This window comes from Psammomys obesus, unplaced genomic scaffold (assembly GCF_907164565.1).
Source record: "Psammomys obesus unplaced genomic scaffold, mPsaObe1.curated_primary_1811, whole genome shotgun sequence".
Lineage (NCBI taxonomy): Eukaryota > Metazoa > Chordata > Mammalia > Rodentia > Muridae > Psammomys > Psammomys obesus.
The window spans coordinates 124,089-148,968 of record NW_026590365.1 but is presented as its reverse complement, the minus strand read 5'-3'; the positions used below and the strand labels follow the sequence as shown (position 1 = coordinate 148,968).

Below are 24,880 nucleotides of genomic sequence, written 5' to 3'. Positions count from 1 at the left end.
TCAGAAACAAGAAACGGGCTGGGAGTGCAGTTCAACAGACCCAGGGTTCCATCTTAGGCAATGCATAAACCAGGAATGGTGGCAAATACCTGTAATACCAGTACTTGAGAGATGCAGGCAAGAGACTAAGACTTCGAGGTCATCTTCCAAGCTTTACTGAGACCCTGTCTCAAAAAGAAAGGAAAAACTCAAAACAAATCTAGTTGTAGTACAAATAGTCCAGAGTTATGATAGCAGTCTAATGTGACTTTATCACCTCAAGTCAAATTTATGATAAATCAAACCTTCCTGAATTTGCTATAAATTTTCATTCTTGTTATATTACCAAAACAATCACCCATTTCTCTAAACTTGCTAAAACTATAGCTTTAAAACAGCTTAACTCTGACATATTTGATCTTGCATATTTGTAATAAAACTGTGTGTAAAAGGGTTATGAAAACATTAATTATATTGATAAATGACATGGTCTTTAATTTGAACAATATAACAGCTGCAGTGTACAGCTGAGTGGAGGACTAACACTGAAATGCAAATGTAGAAGTTAAGGCACAGATTAATTATTCTCACTGGGTCATATCAGCTACCCAGAAGACCTTTGGCAATGTCATGTGTATTTTGGTTATCATAAGTGAGGTGTAGGAAGTGCAACTGGTAGACCACAGATTAGAATATTACTAAACATCCTAGAGTGTACTGACAGGTCATCATCATAAAAAATGATCTACTCTTAAAGGTCAACAGCATCAAGTTTCAAATACCTTAAGCCAGAGACTTCTGATTTTGCTCACTTCTCCTCAATCTCTGCAGCAGCTCTTCTTCCATCTGCCATTATCTACCAAAATTCCATTTTCAGCCAGTTCTATTTTCCCTATATTTTTTTCTTGGGGTAGCACTCATAACTTCAACTTTTATGATGTTGACTCTTATATTATTATGTTTAGGTTTAAATGTTCTTCTGGTTCTAAAGCATTCTCTCTCTTAATATCCCCTCACTTTTTTTCATTAAGATTTCTGGTTTTAATTGATTTCTGGTATTAATTGATATGACTATCTATAGTTATAGGGCTTAATTGGGGGCATATTAGAGGTAGGAAATGATGTGATTCGATTTTAATTTTTTTAACTTAAATGGATTATCCTTAATATGGTATAATTTTGTGCATAAATTATCATAGCTGGAAAACAAAATTCCAATAATTTAATGAATTAAATATTACAGAGCTTGTAAACGGTACAGATTGTGAAGAGAGTTCTAGTGACAGTATGGATTGACATTTCTCCATTAGAAAACAATGAGGACAGTAGTGGAAAAGCATGCTTTAGTTTGTGAACAGGCAAAGTAGCATAGATATTAAGGTTATTTAGTGATGCCTATCAAAGAAATTCAGAAGCCTTTTCTCAGTTTTTTAACACCTTCTGCTTTCTGTTTCTGGTTCCTTATTATATAACATAGAATATAACATACCACAACAGTAAGATGAGTCATTGTTTTCCATAGCCCCAAGAAAGAAATAAAATCTTGCCAAATAAGAACGGAGAAGAATCTGAGCACAACAAACTCCATTTTGATAATAGCCTCCATCTTGTAATTGACCTAGCTCTCACCCCCAGAACCTGAAAAACATGTTTGTACTTGAGGGAAACCATAACATTACAGAAGACACAGTGTGCCCACCTTGACACCAGTCAATCAGGATACAGGTCCAAATGACTGTTGTCCTTGTGGTTGTTAAAACAATTGTTTTCCTTGTGGTTGCCAAAATAGTTACTCCAACTTGCCTTTAGCCAATCACTGTAAAAAGCCTGCTCTTGCTAAATCTCATCCAATCATGTGCCACCAAGTCTGGAAGTCCCTTCCCCTTACTGAAAACCCTATGAAAATCAGCTTCTTTCTAGGCTAGGGGCTCCTGGCTTCGGGCTTCTGTCAGTTCATGCTGGGAGTCCGAAGTTAACCCCGAAATAAAAGCTCTTTGCTTTTGCAGACGATTTGATTTCTGACTCCTGATATGGTGGGTGGTCTTTTGGTGTCTCACGAACTTGGTACAACATCTGTTTTCAGAGAGATCTTGGATGTTGGAATGAGAAAAAAAATTGCAGTCAGTGTTCAAAGATGACAAAAATTTAAAACTATGAAGTAAACACAGTGTCCTTGGTTTGTATGACACATGATCAATTTTCTGTGCATCCATTTTCCACAGCTTGCAATTTAACAGTTAACATGTTTGTATACAGCTTTTTAGATGGTTGTACCCGCTTTCATAGCTCTGTGATGTGCTTACGTGACTGCACTGTAAAACGCTTAATTCTTTGGTTACAACACCCCGTTGACCATCCCACACACCCATTCATTAAGACATGCCCAGCTGGCAAGTTACACAGGCAAATTGTTATTTTCAAAATTAAATTGTATAAAACTCTCCATTCAGCTAATTAACCTGCAAGAGAGACGTGCTATGAAAAAGCGTTTTATTAAATGTGCACTTCTTTTTTTCTGCAGTCCATTCTCGTAGAAAGGTTAAAATGGGCTGGGGAACGGAGCGCTGCGGAGGCGGAGAAGGGATATACGTCTCAGGATACAGGAAATACGGTAACAGCGAAACCAGGAGGAAGCCAGCCCCGTGCCTAGAGGGGATCCGCCATCTCACATCTCTCGGCCTTGCCAGGGCCCACCAGAGAAAACTGAGGCTCTGGTCCTGTCATACCTATGGGGGACCAACCTTATGCCTCCGGGAGATCCACGCTCCCTCCAGGAAATACGCGGGAACCCAAGCCTCCAAAAAAGCGCTGTCTCCTGGCTCCGCGGTGGGATTATCCAGAAGGGACTCCCAGTGGAGGTAGTACCACTCTCCCCTCGGCGGCGCCTCCTCCTGCATCTGCTGGACTGAAGTCTCACCCTCCTCCTCCGGAGAAGTAGTGAAATAGATTTTTTTTTTCCCCAGCCAAAATCAGGTCAGATTCTTTCTTTCTCATCTGGGACATCCACGCTCTCTGAAACTTAATTATGCTTTCCCCCAGTTCTTTCCCTGTTTCCTGTTCTTTCCACAAATTAAAAAAGAAAAAGAAACAACAACGAACAGGGGTTGAAAAGCCCTTTTACAAAGTATGCTTGGATGAAATGGGTGTTTGAGTGCACTGATTAATTAAGATATTTTCCATTAGATAATTGTAATTTTAAAAATAAGCTGCAGTATTTTGATTTTCGTGGAGGGGCCAAGGTGTAGGGAGATACTAAGAAAATGTTCACTGCCTGATAAGTTAAAACTTGGTGGGGCTTTACTATACTCTTTATTTTTGTGTATATTGGAAATTTTTTCCATTAAAAAATGCTTAGTTCAAGACCAAAAGAAAGGATGTACTCAAGGCCTAATGCCTGTGCCCAGAGGAGATTGACAGGTGAGCTCTGAGAATTAGTTTTTTTTTTTTTCTTTGTAAGATGGGATTTAATAAGCGAAAACAAAAGTTATAATATGATGGTCAAACCCACGTACCATAAAAATGTGCTTGTTCAAGGTATTCAGGAACCATGGAGGATGGACCAAGTCAATGCCTGTTAGTGATCAAGAGCCATCAAAGAGGAAAGGGGAACTTTGGGTGGGCCTTAAAGGGTGAGTGACAGCTGGGATGCAATGCTTTTTAAGCCTAATGTTTTCCAGAAGGAAAGCCAGAGGGCAGGGTTGTGCTGGGGCAGCTTGTCTGGAATTCTAAATCTGTGAAAGAAGTGAGATTAGGGTTGTAGGCCTTGACTGTTTTGTTTAGCAGTTTATTCTTGAAGAATGAATAGCGTAGGAGATTTCCAAATAAGTAGTGTTTGTGTTTTAAGACTAATTCTTCCCTTCAGGAAACCAATAGCCAGTTCAAATGAGCCTTTTAGAATGTAAAAAAAAAAAAAAACAAAAAACAAACAAAAAAAAAAAACAAAAAACAAAAAAACAAGTTTGACTCAAGTCTCATAATCCCTTCTTCTCATACCGTGAGCCATTTATGGAATCATTACTGTGGTTAAGCCTTGCACAAGGGGATGTGGAGGACAGATGACCTAGGCACAGGGGCTGTTACATAGCATAAGAGCAATAGATATTTGAGCAAGTCAGTGAATAACATTGGCAATGGGGAATGTCCTGGGTATCAGGTTTGTTGCTAAAGCATAAAAAAGGGAATCCCATTTCACCTTACAAGCAGTTGATTGTCATTCCATAGGCCCTTCCTTCCCTCATTTTTACCTCTATTCAAAGGGAAAATGTGGTAATTTAGCAGGCTATAAGGAAAGAAATACTCACCTAGAAAACAAAGAAGGCTATTCAGGGCAAGAAGTCTGTTGGAAAGACACAATTTCTCCCCAGTGATTTAAATAATAGAAAATTGAACTGGCAAGTACTTGCTGAATTTATTTTTGTGTGTGTGTGTGTGTGCCATATTTTTCTAAAGGGCTTTGCATTTTTGAGTTTAATCACAAATTCACCAAAGGATATTTATGTAGGCCTATGAGTTGCCACAAGTTGGGAGACACTAACCGGCCAATGTTGAGATTTGGTTAAAAAAGAAAATGCTTGCTTCCAGAATTGATGCTGTAAGATGTGTGCAGAACATAATCCTTAATACCATGTACCCAATTATTTAATAGGAACATGCCATTGATTTGGGAGCTGAAAGGAACATAAGGAATTAAAAAGGTCAGGAGAAAATGAGACAGACTACATGTGACAGAAGAAATGACTTCACCTTGTTTTGCTATTTTTCAGTCTTTGAGGGATTGCAGTATGACTCCATTTTCTTGGTGTATTTGTAAAATAGTTCATTCATTGAAGACCATGAAGATTCTTTCCAATGCAACCCTGCTTTTGCTGGTGTACTGCACCACTTGGAAGTCATGATGCTAAAGGTAATCTTTTGTTGTTGTTGTTGTTGTAACTGAAAATGCAGATAAAGGAGGAAGAAAGGAGTCTATAATGCCACGTTCAAAATAAACAGACAAAACGCAAAAGGCTAGCATTAATGCTAAAATTGAAATGTTTTCTAGAGTACATGAAATCATGTGCACCAAAAAATAACCATGTAGATCTGCAAGGTAAATGTACTCCAGGTTACTTTATAGTTTCAGTAATTACTGGAAAGTGAGTCTTTTAAAACCCCATTTTCTTTTTTAAAGATTTATTATGTATACAATGTTTTGTCTGCATGTACACCTGAACCACAGAAGGCACCAGATCTCTATAGATGGTTGTGAGCCACCGTGTGGTTGTTGGGAATTGAACTCAGGAACTCAGGAGGAGCAAGCAGTGTTCTTAACCTCTGAGCCATCTCTCCAGCCCAAAACCCCCATTTTCTAATTGTTGCTAGTAAAGGGGAAAATAATTGGTACTTTTATATGAATTTTATAATATACATCCTTTCTGAATTATTTTTTCAAGTAATTTATAGATTATCTTGAGCTACTTTAAAATTATTTTTTAATGGCACTGCCTTGTTTTCTAATATGTATTTTTTTTAAGTTTATAGTTTGTCCAAGAAAATTAATTAGGTTTATTTTTAATTTTTTATTATTATTTTATTATTTGGTTTTTCAAGACAGGATTTCTGTTTGTAACCCTGGCTGTCCTCAGACTCACTCTGTAGACCAGGCTGTCCTCGACACAGAGAAAGAACTACCTGCTTCTGCCTCCTGAGTACTGGGATTAAAGGCATGGACCACCACAGTCTGGCAGAAAATTGGTTTGTGTTCCTGATTTGCAGAGAGGATTTATTGTGAATGGATATGGAGGTTTTTTGTTTTTTTTTTCTACCAAATATTTTGTCTGTAATCTACTTGCATAAACATATTTTCCTCATTCATATGACATGACAATGTGATAAATTACAATAAGTTTAATGAATTTCCTTATTTTATTTTGACAAGGTTTTCACATTATTTGGGAGTGTGGCCAGGGCAGAGATTAGCCTCCTGTATTAGTCTTGAGGAATCATCCACTTTTTTGTTTGCTTATTTTTTGAGACAGGGTTTCTCTGTGTAGCCTTGGCTGTCCTGGACTCACTTTGTAGAGGAGGCTGACCTTGAACTCACAGAGATCCACCTTCCTCTGGTTCCTGGAGTTAAAGGCACCTCCAGCCCCTTCCACCATTCCACCCCCCACACACCCCTCACCTCCCGGGCAGATCTACTCTTTGTCTTTTGTTAGATTGAGTATTTTGTTGTTGTTGTTTTGTTTTGAGAATAGAGCTATTACTGAGACCTGATCAGGGGATGGGCTGCCTGGCCAGTGAGCTCAAGTGATCGGTCTGTCTTCTCCTCTGACAAGACAGAGTGCTGACAAGCCTGGCCACTGTGCCCAGCTTTTATTTCGGTGCTAGAGACAGAATTTAGGGCTTTGTGTTTGCATAACAAGCAGTTTACTTATGGAGCTATCTCTCCAGACCTGCTTTATCTTTTCATTATTTTATCTATATTGCTTTTCCTTCTAGTTCTTTTGTTTGTTCATTTTCTAATTGAGTGGATTGGACTCTAGCTCATTAATAATTCTTTTCTAAAATAAAAAGTTAAAACTACAAAAAATTCTCTAAAGTTTGTAAGAATCTTGCAAGTTTGTATATATTATTTTGTTATTATACTTCAAAAATTATCACTTTCTAATGTCGCTAATGATTTTTTTTTTAATTTGGGCATTTCATATGTATGGGTGCTTCATCTGTACTTATGTATGTACCATGTGTATGGCTGGTCCCTATGTATGTCAGAAGAGAGTGTCAGATCCCCTAGAAAATAGAGTTACAGATGGCTGTGAGCTGACATGTTGTTGCTGGGAAACTGTACCCCATTCTCTGCAAGAGCAACAAGTACTCCAAACCACTGAATCATCTCTTCAGCCTTAGCCTACGACATCTTATTATTGTTTTTTAAATTTCAAGTTATTTATGCATTCTTTTAAACAATTATTATGAAACCATTAACCAAACTAATTAAATTTCAGTTTCGCTAATTTAAAGTATTTTTAATCCTTCTTTCAGCAAAAAAAGAAATTTATCTGTTTGCTGTACATCTCGATATAGTTTGGTAATATTAAAATTTTTTCTTGCCAGTTACTGTGGTGCATACATTTAATTCCAGTATCCAGAAGCAGGTGGATCTCTGAGTTTAAGACAGTCTAGTTTACATAGTGAGTTAGGCCAGCCTGGGTTATGTAGTGACACATTGTCTATAAACAAAACAAAAACTGAAAGCTTTTTTGTTTCATTAAATACAAAAATCACGGTTAGAATGTTTATTGATTATTTAAGTCCTCGGTTAAACTATTAGGACATTACAGAAAATTTTCCATGCCTTTTATCTACATTTATCAACTAATATTTTGCCTCATTTGTTCTTTCATTCTGCTGCCTAAAAGAAATTTGCAGCTGCATTTCTGCTTTATTTCTTAATGCTTCACCGTGTTTACTTGGAATAAATACTTTCACATATATTACCTGTTTTCTTTTCTTGGCTGAAATTGCAATCCAGGGATGATCTATTACACTTAGTTTTTGTGTGTGTCTCTTTCCAGTCTTTGATCAGGAAATTTCTTCAGTTTCTGTAATCTTCTTTGTCTTTGTTGACATTGACAGTTTTTCAAAACATAAGACAATTATTTTGTAGAGGGCTCCTCAATTTAGGTGTATGAATCATATCCTTATTTTTATATTTTGATGATGTATGTTGGCAAGAAGACGACAGAAGTCACTTTAATTTTGTCTCTTATCATATTCATAGCTTGCTTATGATGCATATATCTGTCAACATTGATTTCTTGGTCAAGTTTTTGGGGGTTTTGTTAGATTAAACTGTTGTTTTCTCTTTGCAGTCAATTATTTTGCTGTGATTACTTGGAGATTTTATAGTTTTTCTGTTTCTCATCAAATTGCCCTCTAGTGGTTCTTGCATCTGTTGATTATTCTTGACTAAATGTTTTTACTATGACTACAAAACTATGTTTCAAGCTCCATCATTTTTAGTGAATTCACTAGTTTATATTCTACTTGAAGAGAAAGCTTTTTTCTTCATTTATCTATTTATTATATTTAGACACCTAAATTTTTGTGTTATTTCATAAGTAGCCTGTTGCTATCATAATTATTTTATTCAATTTGACTTCTCTATCCTCTAGTAGGTTCACCATTCTTTGACAGATACTTCGATTTATTTTAACATTTCTTTTCTTCCTTACTTTCAGGCTCATCTTATATTTTCTACCCCATTGACCATTTCTCTATTTGACTGTACTACTGGGAGAGCGTATTTACAAACTGAGGTGTGGATCTATGCATCTTTTTATCTTTTCTCATTTTACATTTAATTTCAGAGTACAAACATTGTTTCATATTTGTTGAATTTGCCTTATGTCTTAGAGAACATAATCATTATTGTTTCTTGTGTGTTTGTAAAGGGTTTGTATATTCCAGCTGTTATACATAAGGATCTATAAATATCTGTTAAATGTATTACTTTGTTGTATAAATCTATATTCCTAGTAAAGTATAGGATATATCTTTTTTATCATTTTTTTGTGATCCTTTTCTTAAATCTTAAAATCTATTTTGTTTGCTATTGATACAGTTACAGCAGTTTTTTTTATATCGAGATGGCATTTCTTTTTCAGTTCTTTTAGTCACCTTTTCATTGAGACATGGTCTCTCTATGTAGCCCTGGGTAGCCTGAAACTCACTATGTTGACCAGGCTGGCTTCGATCTCACAGAGATATCTGCCTCTGTCTCCCAAGTGCTGAGAGTAAAAGTGTAAACTGTTATGCCTGGTCCCATTCTGTATTTTAGATTACATTGATTTCTTTATTTTTTTGTGTGTATGTGTTTGGTAGGGGTATGTGCATATGTGTGTGAGGGCATGTGTGCCATGGCTCATTTGTGGTGATTAGTGGACAACATTAAGAAACATGTTTTCTCCTTTCACTTCATAGGTCCACATAATCAAATTCACATCTTTGTCAGGTTTGGGGGTAAGAGCCATTACCTGCTGAGCCATCTTGCTCACAAAATACCTACACCATATTTTGTTTATTGTATTTTTCAGAAACATTCTGCCATAAATGTGAATGCAGAATTTGTCTTTTAATTTATCAAAAAAATATATATAGCTGTAAAGACAAACTTTTTTATATGTTTAAAATTTTTTATTTATAGTCTGTTTCTTACAATTTACCATATAAATTCTTTCTTTTTTCTGAATATACACTATAGACACATACATAACTTATGTACATACATTCATATATTCATACATTCATATATACATATATACTTTTGCCAAACCATTTAGGAGTAACCTTTAGACATTACCATATTTTAGCTTTAAATACTTCTTCAGATTCTGAAGAACAAGGGCATTGGCATTATTGCACTTAAAGGAATGTAATATTTCTACAGTATTGCTATGTAAGATATTTTCCATATCATGTTTTTCTAAAAATGCTCTGTGTAGCCTTCTTTTGTTTACATTATCATGCATTGTATTTACTTATCATAAATCTTTAGTCTTTTAAATTCTAGAATAACATTTTCCTGTTTTTAATTCTTCAAGATATGGGCATTCTTGTATCCAGGTAGTTGTCCGTATATACCCACAGTCTGGGCTTGTCTGATTGTTTAAATTTACCATGAATAACTTAAGCATTTTTAGAAAGAAGACTACACGGTTGATGTTCTGTTTTTACTATCACATTGCATGAGGGGTTGCCAAATGGTAGTTTATCACAAGGATCTTGATGCTTTTGGTAATCTCATGTATAGCTAGGCAGGCACTTTTATCTTATTCTTTCATATGTAGTTTTATCATTTGGGATACACATAGAAATATAATTTATATTTAATACGATATCGTTCCTCTTGGTTGTTTCTTTGCAGACACAGCCAATGTTCTCATATTCTGCCTTCATGTTTTCCTGCTTCAAAGTATTTATTTAGACTGGTTGCTTTAGAGTTTTTGTTTTTGCTTCTTTTTTTTAGAGCAGACTCATGCACAGTCTCTTTAACACACTTTTTATTTTTTTTTTAAATATTTCTTTTTATTTTATTTTGTATGTATGAGTATTTGAGCTGCATGTGTGTCTATGTACCAATTTGTGTACATGGTACTTGCAGAGGCCAGAAGAAGACATCAGATTCCCTAGGATTGGAGTTACAGACAGTTGTGAGTTGTCATATGAATGCTGAGAATTGAATCTGGGTCCTTTGGAAGAACAGCAAATGTTCTTAATTGCTGAGCCATCTCATCAGCCCATTTATTTTCACTTCGTTATGCAACTTTAGACTGACTATCTTTACAATGATCAGGTCTTCCTAGCAATCATACTTCCTGATCTTTTATCATAACATCTAGAAACTTTGGGGGTCCTTTTTTGTTTTTGTTTTTGTTTTTTTGAGACAGAGTCTCATTGACATAGCCTTGACTGGATTGGAACTCCCTATGTACACAAGGCTGGTCTGAAACTCAGAGATCCTCCTACTTCTGCCTCCTGAGTGCTGGGAGCAAAGGTGTGCACCACCATGCCCTGCCCCATCCCTTTTTTGCCATATATTATATTTTCTTGCATTCTTTAGTATATTATGAATTTAGAGTTTGAAACCACAACTTCATTATATTATACTGCTATAGATCAGAAGCCTGGTGTAAGTCTCATCTGATTAATTAAAGTGCTGGCAAGCTGCATTCTTTTCCAGAGGCTCTAGAAGAGGAGTTGTTTTCTGTTCCTTAAGTTGTTGGCAGAATTGAGTTTCTTATGAAGGTAAGAGTGAGATACCTCCTTTTGTGGTGGATATCTGGTGATGGGCTTTCCCAGCATTTAGAATCCCTTCATTTGTGATCCTTTTTCATTGTCTTCAAAGCCAAGTACAAGTTGAGTCCTTCTCACACATAAAATTTCCCCATTTTCTGTTTTCATCCAGCTTTTCTCTGACTAAAATAGGGAAAGGACTCCTGTATTTAAGTATGCATTCAGTCAGAGTGTGCCAGCCAATAAATCCTGAAGCAATATTCTCTTGAAATCCATAACCAGATTACATCAGCAGAGTTCTTTTACCTTGTAAGTCGATACAGTTGCCAGGTCTGGGAATTATGATGTGAACTCCTTTATGTAGCTATGATTCTGCTTTCCTCACATTCCATTATAGCAGCTCACTATAATCTAATACGTAGTGTTTGATCATGCATTCTTTCATTCAAGCAACATAGTTTGAAAAACATATATTGAAGTGAACATGTATAATATTACAGATATTTTATCAGGTGCCGATACTGAAAAAAAAAAAAAAAGATGTCTAATTTACCCACTAAAGCCATAAACTGGTTTGGTAAGTTCCTTAGGGATTGGCAAACAATGCTGTAATAGAATGCAAGAGGCTATTCTGCCTAGATTAGAAGTACCAAGATGGATTGTGTGTGGATCAATGACTGTGCTGGGTCTTTAAAAGTAGCCTTAAGTATTAAGTGTGGGAAATGGTGAAAGAATATATTAATTTTCTGTTTCTGCAATGAAATACCATGACCAAAAACAACTTAAAGAAGAAAGGGTTTATTTTGGTTTAAGGTTGCACAGGGATAGAGCCCATAATGGTGAGGAATGCATGGCAGCTGGCAGCAGTAGCAGGAGGCGGCCTGATCACATTTTATCCAGACACACAGGGAGCAGAGAGAGATAGCAGGAAGTGGGCAAGGCTATTACCCTTCACTGCTCACCCCTACTTACTTGCTTCCCCCAGAAAGGCCCTACCCCAAAAAGGCTCCATTAGTATTTCGTGAAACTCAGGAGGCAGGCCCTGAACTCTCAAGCACTAATCCTGCTCCAGTCTCCTAAATTGATAGGATTGTAGGCAAGTGGCACCAGGCCCATAACATTTCCTAACAGCACCAATCTACTGGGGACCAGGTACTTAAGTATAGGGCTTATTTGAGACAGTAGTGACCAAAAGTACAGAGCTCAAGACAGCTGTTCTTTTAGAGGGTACAGATAATAGTAGCTAGATCTGCAAGTCATGTAACTTCCTGGGATGTAGGGATGAACCTGCTGAGTAACATGGAACATGAATATGAAGACTTTATGTTCTTTATTAAATAGTTTCCCGATAAATCAATAAGAAATAGAAAGTCATTAAAAGCTTTTAAGGAAAGGCAAGTTTGGCCCACTCTTTTAATCTTAGTGCTTGAGAGGTAGAGGCAGGTGGATCTCTGTGAGTTCAAGACCAAACTGTTCTACATATCGAAGTCCAGGCTAGCCAGAGCTACATAGGGAGATGTCAGACTCTGCCTCAAAAAGAACAAAAACCTTTTAAGGAGAGTGCTGTGTTCATATGTATATTTTGTATACATCATACCGGTCTTCATGCAGAAGATAGAATAAGAAGAGACTGGATTGAAAAAAATGGTTAATAATGTGAATAATTTTTCAAGTAATAAAACTCTGAGCTCAACCACTGAGAGTTGGGATAAAACACAGAGAAATGGGTTTTAGAAATATTTTTGAAATATTGATAAGATGGTATATTAATCGAGATTTAACCTGTGAAACATAATCAGTAGTAGATACATAATAATAAATTTACATAATAATAAATTTTATACAATTGTGGTGTATTGATTGTGTGTTGATTAAGCAAGTCTGAAATCTGGTTAGTGGGCTCAGAGGAGGGGCAGGTTGGAATTCTCAGTCACAGGCTAACACTGATAAGCACATTTTCAGGGAAGCTTTGCCCCTATTCTTCAAGCCTATCAAAAGACTAAGTCAGATCTATGTAGTTTATCTCTTCTCTCCTTATTTAAAGCCCGCTGATTATAGATGTCAATCACAAGTACAAAAAAAAAATACCTTCAAAGCTGGGGTCATTGTTTGAGTAACTGTGGATTTTAACTTAGCCAAAATTAACTTGACAAATAATTCATGACAGATAAGACTAATACATAAAGGAAGCCAATTCTCAAGTATATGGTTTTAGTATTATGTGAAATCACTTGGGAAGTTAAGTGATTTCTAAATCTAAGATATAAGATGTAGTACATGGAATAATTTTCACTATTTTTAAAGATTTATTTACTTATTATTTATACAGTATTCTGCATGCACATATGCCAGAAAGCCAGAAGAGAGCACCAGATCTCATTATAGATGGTTATGAACCACCATGTGCTTGCTGGGAATTAAACTCAGGATCTTTGGAAGAACAGCCAATGCTCTTAACTGCTAAGCCATCTCTCAAGCCCCTAATTTTCACTATTTTAATTAAGCTGTCTAAGTGGAGATTCCTGGCAAGCCTGGTAAGGATCTGAGATGGCAAGAGAAGGTTTGATAACTAGGTTACAAGCCAATATCAAGAATGATAGGTAAAGCCAAGGGAGTAAATAAAACACAAATTCTTACAGAAAATTGTATGAGTAAAACTCTTGGATTACCAACATTTCAAGAGTACCTAGAGAAGGATGAACAAAGGGAAAGGAGAGAAGTTCTGGGCGAGTTTGATGTCCTGATTTTAAAGAAAAGTCAGAAAGCAACAGTGTCCTATATGGCAAAGGTTTAATATTGAAAAAAATTTCAATGTTGCCTTTTTACTTTTCACACAACCTTGAAAATGATATCTGTAATATACATATAACCATATTGTTTCTCTACTTAAAATCCTTTAATGATTTCTTTATTTCTACAATAAAATCTAAAATGGCTTGCAGAATTACATATAACATGTCTCTTAAGCCTTATGTATAACTATTAAGCTCTCCAACTTATTCCAGCTGTACATAAGCCTTTTGTTGTATTTCTTATCCTATTATGGTTCTTTTGACTTTACTTGATTATCTGTTATGTCCTCAGAAGATGTGTAATTCCCTGACCTATTCTTCAAGAAGCCATTATTTGTTACATCTTTGTTGTTATTTTACTTCTGATCCCAGTATTTGTATTTCTGTCAAAGTCAAAATGATAGACATACTCTGAAATCTCAGTATTGCCAATTCCACCTGGTTGCTTTAAAAAAAAAAACTAGTCATATAAACAACAGAACTTTGCTGGTTTTGCTCCTCTCACCCCTTTTATTGAAAACAGATTCTTATACAATGTATTTTGATTACACTCTCCCTTCCCTCTCCTTCCAGTTTCTATCTACCTCTCCTCTCCTCCAGATCTACTACCTTTCTGTCTCTCATTAGAAAAGAACATGCTTCAATGAGATAAGAACAACAAAAATAAAATACAATAAGATAAAACAAACTTTCACATCATAGTTGGACAACATAAACCATCAGAAGGAAAAGAGTCCACGAGAAGGTACAAGAGTCAAAGACCCATTTGTTCACACACTCAGGAGTCTCATAAAAACACTAAACTGGAAGCCATATTATAAATGCAGAGGACTAGATGCAGAACCATGCACATGCATGCCCAGTGCTTGCTGCCACAGTCTCTGAGTTTATATGAACTTTAGAGGGACTTTTTTCCTGTTATTCTCTATCCCCTCTGGCTCTTACACTGTTTAAAACAGTCTCAAATGTTGATGTTTGCATGAGCTGTTTTTGATTTTTTGAGACAGGGTTTCAATGTGTAGCTTTGGCTGTCCTGGAACTTACACTGCAGACCAGGCTGGCCTCAAACTCATAGAGATCCACCTACCTGCCTCTGCCTCCTGAATGTTGGGATTAAAGGTGTGCGCCACCACAGAACAGCTGTTTCTTACATTCTTAACACCTCCTCTTTCAACAGGTTTCCTCAGTTCTGAGGGAGAGATTTTATAAAGGTGTCCAATTTAGGGCTGAGTATTCCAAGGTTTCTCACTCTCGGCATAATGTCTGTCTGTGGGTCTCTGTATTTGTTCCTATCTGCTGCAGGAGGAAGCTTCTCTGATGATGACTGAGCAGGCTACTGATTGATCTATGTAGATTATCATTAGATAATCTAGTAGATTATTGATCTAGTAGATTATTGTTATGTTATTACTACACTTCTTTTTAAAGACCAGTAAAAGGAGTCCCAAGGAAATTCCTAAAGATCCCAGGCTGTTCCCGAGATGATAAATTGTTCTCCACAAATCAACAGCAAGGTCCTATCACTGAAGAAAACACACTACTCATTAAACATCGTGAGGTATAGTTGTTGCCTGCATAGAACTCTATGTGCTAGTGTCTTTTGTATGGGAAGGTGCTCTGTAGGCTACCAAAGGAGCAATGTAAACACTGGCCGAACCACAGATCAAAGGATCAACAATCTGTTCTGGCTTTAAGATATGCTTGTACAATCGTGGCACAAAGCCTGTGAGAGTAACCCAATACCTGATTTGACTGAAGACTCATTCAATGAGATGGAACCCATTCTGAACACTGCTTGGGTGACCAAGAACCTCAGACTAGATAGTCCAGTGACCTAGGGTAAAACCAAATACTACTGGTTTTGTTTGTTTAGTTACACTGAAGTTCAAAGTTGGGTGTAAGGACATAGCAATCTTCATGTCATTAAAGTGTGCTGATGACATAATGAGCAAAATTCAATCTCGTCTTTTGCCATTTTTAGTTCTTTCAGGCCTACAGCTGGATCAATGCCCTTGTATTTACTAAAGGGGAAACACATCAACAAGAGGCCATTTGATATTATGACACTTATTTGTATTGTGTTTTCACTACTTATATGAGTTAACACCCATTAAAAAGGACTGGATTCAGGAAACACCCAGTTAGTATGAATTTACTAGCCCCCCACAAGCTTCTTTGTCCCATTCTTTCCCTTCTGGCCTGTACTTAGCATCATCTGGTTTTCCTATGAATTGGGACTCTTAACTAGTCAGAGGACAGAGCAGGGCAGAAGAAATGCTCTAAGGAGAGGTTATGGGCCTTTGAGGTACCTGGTGACTTTCTCTGGTGATGGTCAGTTCATCCTACTCAGACTCAGACAAGAGGGAGCTGCCTGGTGCTCATTCATACAGGAGACACTCCCTTCTTTTACCCTCTGGGTGCCTTTTCTGGCTGTTTGGCTGGCTCAGTCCAAGATGGTGCGGCCTCCAGTGGAATTTACAGGCCCAGTGGAAAGAATCCTGAAGCAAAATTATGATCAAGCCAGTACCGTGACTATGACTTGTGTTTTCCTATGGGGTCACAGTGAGCTCTTTCTCTCAGGATTTGTGTGTGTGTGTGTTACTTAATTTTTTTTTTCTTGTAAGAGCAAGAGCCAAGGGAAATGGAGAGGGCCAGAGGGAGTCTGCTGCCTGAACAGGATTCCTTATAAAGCCTCCAGCCTCCTAGTCCTTAGTTTCTTAGTTCCTTGCTCAGGACTTTCTTGGCTTATTCTTGAGATTGAAAGGTTCTAGAGCCACAATAGTAGATGGACAGGGTAAGAGTTTTAGCTGTGATCTGTGATCTATCTCTATCAAGAGGAAAGTGTAACTGGAGACAACCAATCTAGCACAAGAGCTGGTGTAAACCCACCAATGGAAAGCAAAGAGTAAGCACCAGAATGCGTCTCCCTGGCTGGCACAGTTACCTGTGCTTATCACAAAAAGGCTCCTTGTTTCCACTGCTTGGGAGCACTGCAAGAAAGAGCAGGCAGACCACTGGCAGAGGCCTGGAAGTGCCAAGCACAAATGCCTCACCACTATGAGCTCTCCTGTGTTCCTGTGAGGAAAGGAGACACCTGGACCAACATGGCTGTAGTTCTCAGGAATGGGTCCACTGCAGATCTTCATAAAGGATACCAGTGTCATGGCCTCAATGCCTAAGTCACTGGCCAATAGCCTAACCCTGTTGCTTGGCTTCCATGCTGCTGCCTGTGTTGCCTGAGGGGTTTTCAGTGCCTACTGGCTCTGTGGGCCACAGTGGTATGCAGGATTCTTTGTGGGTGGTGCCACTGACTCAGGAGATCTCAGGCTTAGTTGGAGTCTGCTCTAGCTGTCTTTCACTCTAGTGCCTAATGTCTGGCCTTTGGCAGAAGGCATATATCATTGCTGTCTGTGCCATCCGTGTCCACTGGATGAGAAATGACAGTTACCTTTTTTCATGCACACCAAGGACGTGCACTTTTGTTATGTTCAGTTATCTGGGTCTTCCTATGTTTTAGCCTCTGGAATGGGTGGAGGCTGAAGTGAGAACTATAAGGTAGTGCCTTAGGTGGTGATGGTTGTCTCTATAACACTAAGTGCCGGTGGCTTCTTCAGTATGCCCAACATTTTCTCTTCACTTGTACCCCCTTGGAAATGTAGACCTGGAGTGCACTGAGCTTCGTGGCAAATTTGAAAGTTCTCCTCCTATCCTCCCAGCACATAACAGCACTGGTTTGTGGGCTGTTTGAATTGAGAAAAAAGGATGCTGTGCATTCTTTACTAGGAGCAGAATAGCAGTTAAATCTGATGAGATTAAAACTAAACACATAAACAGGAGCCATTCTTATCTGTCATTCATTAACTATGGAGGAGCTTTTCCTAATCTGTACTAGTTTCCAAGGCCACCACTTCAGCTATGGATGATAAGAGGTGGGACAGAAGTACAGGATCTGGACAAACAAATAGTGGAATTCCTGCTTTCAGTGTCACATATTCTTTTTAAAAAAATAATTGTGATCTCTGCATCCTTTTATGGTTTTATCCTGCTTTTGTTTAAAGCATACTCTAGTGTACCTCTTACTCTTTTTTTATTTCATCCCATATATTTTGTGCACATTGATACTTTTTCTACTTGAAGAGTAATTACTTTTTCTGATTTGTCCATGTTGCCTTTGTAGGTTGACATTTACTTAGTAAGAATAAGAGTTTCTCACTAGTACATCGACCACAACGTGATTTTTTTCCCTCTTTTTTAAAAATTTTAGTTTATTTACTTTACATCCCAAAGGTACACTCTCCCTCCTCTCTTCCCAGTACCCTCCTTCACCTCTTTCCCTCTTCCCCTCTCTCTTTCCTCTCATAAATGGGGACCTCCCCCACCAACCCTCCCTAGCACATCAAGCCACATCTGGACTGAACATATCCCTATCCCCTGAGGCCAGGCAAAGCAGTGCTATCAAGGGAAAGTGATCCAAAAGCAGGCAATAGAGTCCCTGTTAGAAACAGCCCCTCCCCCTTCACTTGCCAGGCAACCCACATGAAGACCAAGCCGCCCATCGACTACATGTGTGCAGGGGGCCTAGGTCCAGACCATGCATGCTCCTTAGTTGATGTCTCCTCTCTGAAAGCTCCCATGGGTCTGGGTTAATTGTCTCTACAATGTGTTTCTTAATAGTCTTTTATTTCCTTTGCTTGTTTTCTGTGTTGTTTCTTTGGGCATTATTGGTTTTGCAACTTTTGAAAAACAAAATAAAATATTAAAATATTAGTGCATAAAATAGTGCATCATAGATTAAGCATGTAGTTTATTGATAAAAACCATGCCTGGCTTGTCTGAATCCCTGGGTTTGCTTCATAGTGCCACAAAGTCTCCTAAAACATAAACATAAGACCCACTGTATCATATTTTAAAATATTGTATTTGGAAAGAAAATTTAAATCTATATAGTAGATTAGTGTAACTTTTACTCCTATGGGATTTTAAGTATAATTTGTTTCAGATAGCATCTTGCTCTGGAGCCCAGGCTTGCCTGGTTGATTTTAGACTCCGTGATCCTCCTACATTTAACTCCCAAGTGCTAGGATTCCAGTTATGTGCCACCACACCCTGCTTAAAGTGCATTTTTGAACATTAAATACTACATTTTAAAAAAGTTAAAGGTAAATTTAAAAATTGTTTATATAACCTCATAATTGTGCTGACACGTAGCAATCAATATCATGTTTATTTTATATTTGATGAATTGAAAGTATGAATTACTAGCTCTATCTGAGATCTGTCTAAAACATGTAGAGAATGGATTATTATACCTATTTTAAGAGACCACAATTGGCCCTACATTAATGGTTCTGTGTCTCTGGATTCAACTAGCCCCAAGCCTAGATCCACAGGGTTCCTTTGTCGCTGTGACTGTAGTGAATCTGTGATTGGTTTGCTTGGAGATTTTTCTCAATTTATATGATGTTTTAAACAATATAACCACTATTTACATATCATGCATATAGTTTTAGGCATTAAAAGTAATCTATGATATTTATATGTGAGAATATAAGCATGGATGTCATTTATATGGAAATACGATGTCATTTTATATAAGGGAGTGGAGCATCAACAGAGTTTGGGATCCATTTTCTGGCAAATACTTTGGGAATCTTGAAATTTGGTTTGCTTTGAAATCTAGCAGGCTGAGAATATATTTGGATATTTATGAAAACAATTGGAAAGATATTCAATATCCTTTACTTACAGAATTATTGGTTATACTGTAAAAATCTTTTGGTATACTATTGTACACATATTCAAAAGATCATATTGAATCTATAATGCTTACTAAATATGAGATACTAATGAAAACATTGTATAATATGTAAACTCATTTTTAATAATAAATGAAGAACTATATATATTTGTCAATATGTGTTTATGATGGCAATAGAAATGTGGTACACTATTCCTAATTGTCTGAGAATGCAACAGATTGATTTCCAAAGTGGTTGTACAAGTTTACATTCCCACCAGCAATGGAGGAGGGTTCTCCTTTCTCCACATATTCTCCAGCATGTGTTGTCACTTGAGTTTTTGAACTTAGCCAATCTGATGGGTGTAAGGTGAAATCTCAGGGTCATTTTGATTTGCATTTCCCGGATGACAAAGGATGCTGAGCATTTCTTTAAGCGTTTCTCTGCCATTCCATATTCCTCTATTGAGAATTCTCTGTTTAGCTCTGTACCACATTTTTTAAGTTGGATTACTTGGTTTGTTGGTGTTTAACTTCTTGAGTTCTTTATATAGTCTGTATGTTAGCCTTCTGTCAGATATAGGATTGGTGAAGATCCTTTCGAAAGCTGTAGGCTGTTTTTTTGTTCTGATGACAGTGTTTTTTGTTTACAGAAGCTTTTAAGTTTCATGAGGTCCCATTTATTGATTGTTATATATTATAGACATATTATATGTTATATGATATATATATCTACACACACACACACACACACATATATATATATATATATATATATATTAAGATATATTATATCTTAGAGCCTGTGTTGTTGGTGTTCTGTTCAGGAAGTTGTCTCCTGTGCCAATGTGCCAATGAGTTCAAGGCTCTTCCCCATTTTTTCTTCTACGAGGTTTAGTGTGTCTGGTTTTATGTTGAGGTCTTTGATCCACTTGGACTTTAGTTTTGTACAGGGTGATAAGTATGGATCTATTTGCATTTTCTACATATAGATATCCAGTTAGACCAGCACCATTTGTTGAAGATGCTATCTTTTTTTCCATGGTATGATTTTTGCTTCATTGTCATAAAATCAGGTGTCCATAGTGTGTGGGTTCATTTCTGTGTCTTCTATTTGATTCCATTGATCCACCAGCCTGTTTCTATGCTAGTACCATGCAGTTTATATTACTGTTGCTCTGGATCCTCAAGATCCAGCTATACCACTCCTAAGCATATATCCAAAAGATGCTCAAGTATACAAGAAGGACATTTGCTCAACCATGTTCATAGCAACTTTATTCGTAATAGCCAGAATCTGGAAACAACCCAGATGTCCCTCAACTGAGGAATGGATACAAAAATTGTGGTATAGTTACACAATGGACTACTCAGCAATCAAAAACAAGGAAATAATGAAATTTGCAGGCAAATGGTGGGAACTAGAAAAGATTATTCTGAGTGAGGTATCCCAGAAGCAGAAAGACATGCATGGTATATACTCACTTCTAAGAGGATATTAGACATGTAATATAGGATAATCATACTAAACTCTGTACACCTAAAGAAGCTAAGCAAGAAGGAGGATCCTGGGTAAGATGATCAATCCTCATTCAAAAAGGCAAATGGGATAGACATCAGTAGAGGGTGAACACAAGGACCAAGACAGGACTTACCCACAGAGGGCCTCTGAAAGACTCCACTAAGCAGGTAATTAAAACAGATGCTGAGACTCATAGCCAAACAGAGTGCTATGAATCTTGGGCAGAGTGCAGGGAATTTTATGAAAGAATGGGGAAGTAGAAACATCTGGAGGAGGCTGGAGCTCTACAAAGAGAGCAATAGAATAAAAAATCTGGGCCCAGGGTCTTTTCTGAGACTGATACTCCAACCAAGGACCATTCATGGAGATAACCTAGAACCCCTGCACAGATGTAGCCCTGGCAGCCCAGTCCCCAAGTGGGTTCCCTAGTAATGGTAACAGGGGCTGTCTCTGACATGAGCTCAGTGGCTAGCTTTTTGATCACCTCCCCCTGGGAGAGCGGAAGCCTTGCCAGGCCACAGAGGAAGATGTCGCCAGGCTTGATGAGACCTGATTGGCTAGAGTCTGATGTAAGGGGAGGAGGACCTCCCTTATCAGTGGACTGGGGAAGGGGCATGGGAAGAGAAGAGGGAAGGAGGGAGGGTGGCGTTGGGAGGATATGAGAAAGGAGGCTACAGCTTGGATACAAAGTGAATAAATTATAATAAATTAAAAAAAATAAAAAATGTGGAACAGGTACTCTAGACTACATCTGTCAACCTGCAGAGATTGTGAATGGGGCTTATTGGAAAAAATTATTAAACTTTTTCTTTCTTTTGTGTTTTTAAGACATAGAGTCTCATTTAGCCCAGGCTTGCTTTGAGCTCCTAATAATTCTGTCTCTTTATAGGCCTGGATGCACTACCACACTCAGTTTCTAATATTGCCTTTATATATTTTATATTTTGCCCTGATTACGATAGCTTTCTTAAAATAGTTTTTATAAAACTTTCAGACTTGTATTAAAGAAATCATAAAAAAACATGGAGACAGTTAATTTACACTCTGGTTATATTAATTCACATACAATCATGTATAATGGATATACCATTAATTATTTCTACTAAATATCAAACACTCTTGCCTTTTAGTACAAAAACATGATTTTAAATAGTGGTCAAAAAATAAGCAGATCATCAAAGACAGAATGTGTGTGGTCAGCCACAATGAATGACTTTGTGACTTCTTTAGAGTTAAGAGATAAAAACTGAACATACAAACAGGAGCCACCACATTCTGTCATAAATCAACTACTGTAGATCATTTCCTAATCTTTACTAACTTTATCATACTCCATGGCATCCAATGGAATGGTTAAACAAATTAACATTGTCATATAAAGTAATATTTATGAGACTAATGAAAGATTGTTCAATATTAATTCATTTTTATGAATAATGCTCATTAAGTGAGCCGGGCATGGTAGTATATAGCCATGATCCCAGAATTTGGTAAGCAGAGATGGAAAGGTAAACCTCAATTTTACAAAATCACAATTTATTCATTCCATTTGTAGTAGTCAAGAGTCTTGAGAAATGGCTTAGGGGGTAATGTGCTTACTGCATGAGTGTGACGCATGCCCTGAGTTTGGATCCCCATAAACCAGGTAAAATTAAATGTGGAACCACACAGCTATAATCCCAGTACTCCTACAGCAAGATGGGAGGTGAAATGGGAGAATTCTTGGAAGCTTTTGGGCTAGCTAGCCTGGCAACTGCAGCTGTAAACAACAAAGAGACCCTGTGTCAGACAAGGTGGAAGATGAGAACCAGCATTCTCAGAGATTATCTTCTGATGCTCACATGTACATTGTGGGTATGTACCCTCACACATGTGCACACACACATACCTTATATACACATGAAAAGATTAATTCTCCATAATCCTCAGTTTTACAAATGATAGTGCTAAATATAAAATATGTGAATTATATACAATGAAAATATAAATATTTGAAGTATTGTAAAAGTATCAACATTTTTACATGTATGTATTTGGACCTGTGTGTCTTTGTAGAGTTTATGAAAATGCTCTTATATACGAATAAATTGACTAAATTGTTTTTCATAAGTAAAAGTTGCAATCACACTCAATGCCATTTCATAGAAGAATAATTTAAAATATAATACTGTCATGTAATAGAGCATTATGAGACAACTGAAATAGTGAGGAGAGCCTGTATTTATAAAGAAATATCATTAAAGGAAACTGGGCATTGTGGTACACATCATAATTCCTACCCTTGGGAGACAGAGGCAGGAGGGAAATTATGAGTTTGAGACTAGCCTGAATTGTACAGTGATAATGAGATAGCATCACAGAAAGAAAGAAAAATATCTAGAACCTAAGTGAGTAAAAAAAAAAATTGGTAAAGAAGTATGTGAATGGATGATCTAATCTCTACTTTAAACCTCAAATATAAGATATTTTATTATGACTACTATATATATATATATATATATGTTTAAAGACTTAGACAGTGGTAAAGAAGTGGTTGATACTGATGTTTTTCTCTAGAGAAGGGTAAAAACTGAAGAATGGTGGCAAGAGAATTTTTATCTACCTTGTTTAAATATGAATTTTCTAAACAATGTAAGAATTAGCCAAGGCAGTGAACTGGGCTCAGGTGATCCATGATACATAGAAAAGCAAGAGCCACTGGAGTATGCATTACAGCCATTTTCTGGGAGAAAATTGTGCTTAGGGTAGCAGAAACATCTAGTTGATACAAAAGCCTTTTTTGCATTCAAATGTATTAAGTACAAAGCATTCACAAATTATCAGTATCTTATGATCTGTTCCTCCCATAATCTGTTTAGAAGGGAATTTGAAGTCTTCTGAACATGTGTATTTGACCTGTATAATTGCATTTCTCATTGTAAATGAATATCCTTCTTTTTATATCTTTCAGTATTATGATGTAATGACAGATTTCACCTCCAGAATTTGGATGAATCTAGGACATGGGCAAGATCAGGTTGTATACTTCTAGGACTGAAGGCCATGGTGTGTGTGTATCATGGTAAACTCACCAAAGCAAGTAATGCCCTTGAGATTGTCCTGCAGAAGCCAATCATTGCTCTTTTTTGTTGATACCCAGTCTTTGTTGTATTACATTAAAATTGCATAAATCTGTTAATGTCCAAATAAGTTTTGTCTTATTGCTGTGTTAGAGCTATATGTCTATTATATACTAAATTTTGAGTTTGAAGTACATATTTCATAAAAAATCTAAATATAAAATATTGCTAAAATTAGTCCCCAAATCTGACCTTCTTCCTACAGACGGCCATCTAATTATCACTGTAGTTTGACTATGTCAAGAAGGGAATGGGTAAAATACTTGGGTTGTCAGTAAGCAACCCCTTATCACCAATTTGTTTATGTCATGTATAGCATATCATATTAATCCTCATTCTGTATCTACATCTTAACTATTTTCTTGGTCAAGATGTTTTTTGTGCTTGTTTTTATACTTTGCTACTTCTAGAATGGTCAGAATTAAACACAATCAGTGTTTTAATTATAAACATTTATAAGTATTAGGTGGCAGAATCCATACATAGTATGGGAAAACTTTACATTAAGAGCATTCTTACACTTGTTCATTAATTATTCATGAATTCGGGATTTAAGGGCTAGGTATGTGGCTGACTGGTAAAGCACTTGCCTAACAAGTGGAAGTTCCTAACTTAATCTTCCAAACTGCCAGAACCTAAAGCAGAAATAGTGTTTGGGAAACAGGATTAGAGATTCAAAGGAAAGTTGTGTATGCACTCTAACAACTGTCAGCCAGAGGCATAAGAAGGAGAATACTGAGCCGGGCATAGTGGCACATGCCTGTAATCTCAGCACTGTGGGAGACAGAGGCTGGTGGATCTCTGTGAGTTCAAGGCCAGCCTGATCTATAAAGTAAGTTCAGGACAACTAGGGTTACACAGAGAAAGTCTGTCTTGAAAAAAAGAAAGAAAGAAAGAAAGAAAGAAAGAAAGAAAGAAAGAAAGAAAGAAAGAAAGAAAGAAAGAAAGAAAGAAA

General features: G+C 37.0%; 1 protein-coding gene across 2 annotated transcripts; it reads left to right on the top strand.

Annotated features, from left to right (window-relative positions):
* Positions 1-2,572: 2,572 nt before the first annotated feature.
* Nbdy (negative regulator of P-body association) lies at positions 2,573-23,821 on the top strand. Of its 2 annotated transcripts, none has more exons than XM_055606918.1 (3): positions 2,573-2,952; positions 4,743-4,882; positions 23,757-23,821. In XM_055606918.1, the coding sequence occupies exon 1, from the start codon at positions 2,708-2,710 to the stop codon at positions 2,915-2,917; it is 210 nt and encodes a 69-aa protein (XP_055462893.1). In that variant the 5' UTR covers positions 2,573-2,707; the 3' UTR covers positions 2,918-2,952; positions 4,743-4,882; positions 23,757-23,821. The 2 variants fall into 2 exon arrangements, with proteins under 2 accessions (XP_055462893.1, XP_055462894.1); XM_055606919.1 differs by lacking the exon at positions 23,757-23,821 and adding an exon at positions 5,569-5,631.
* Positions 23,822-24,880: the final 1,059 nt, after the last annotated feature.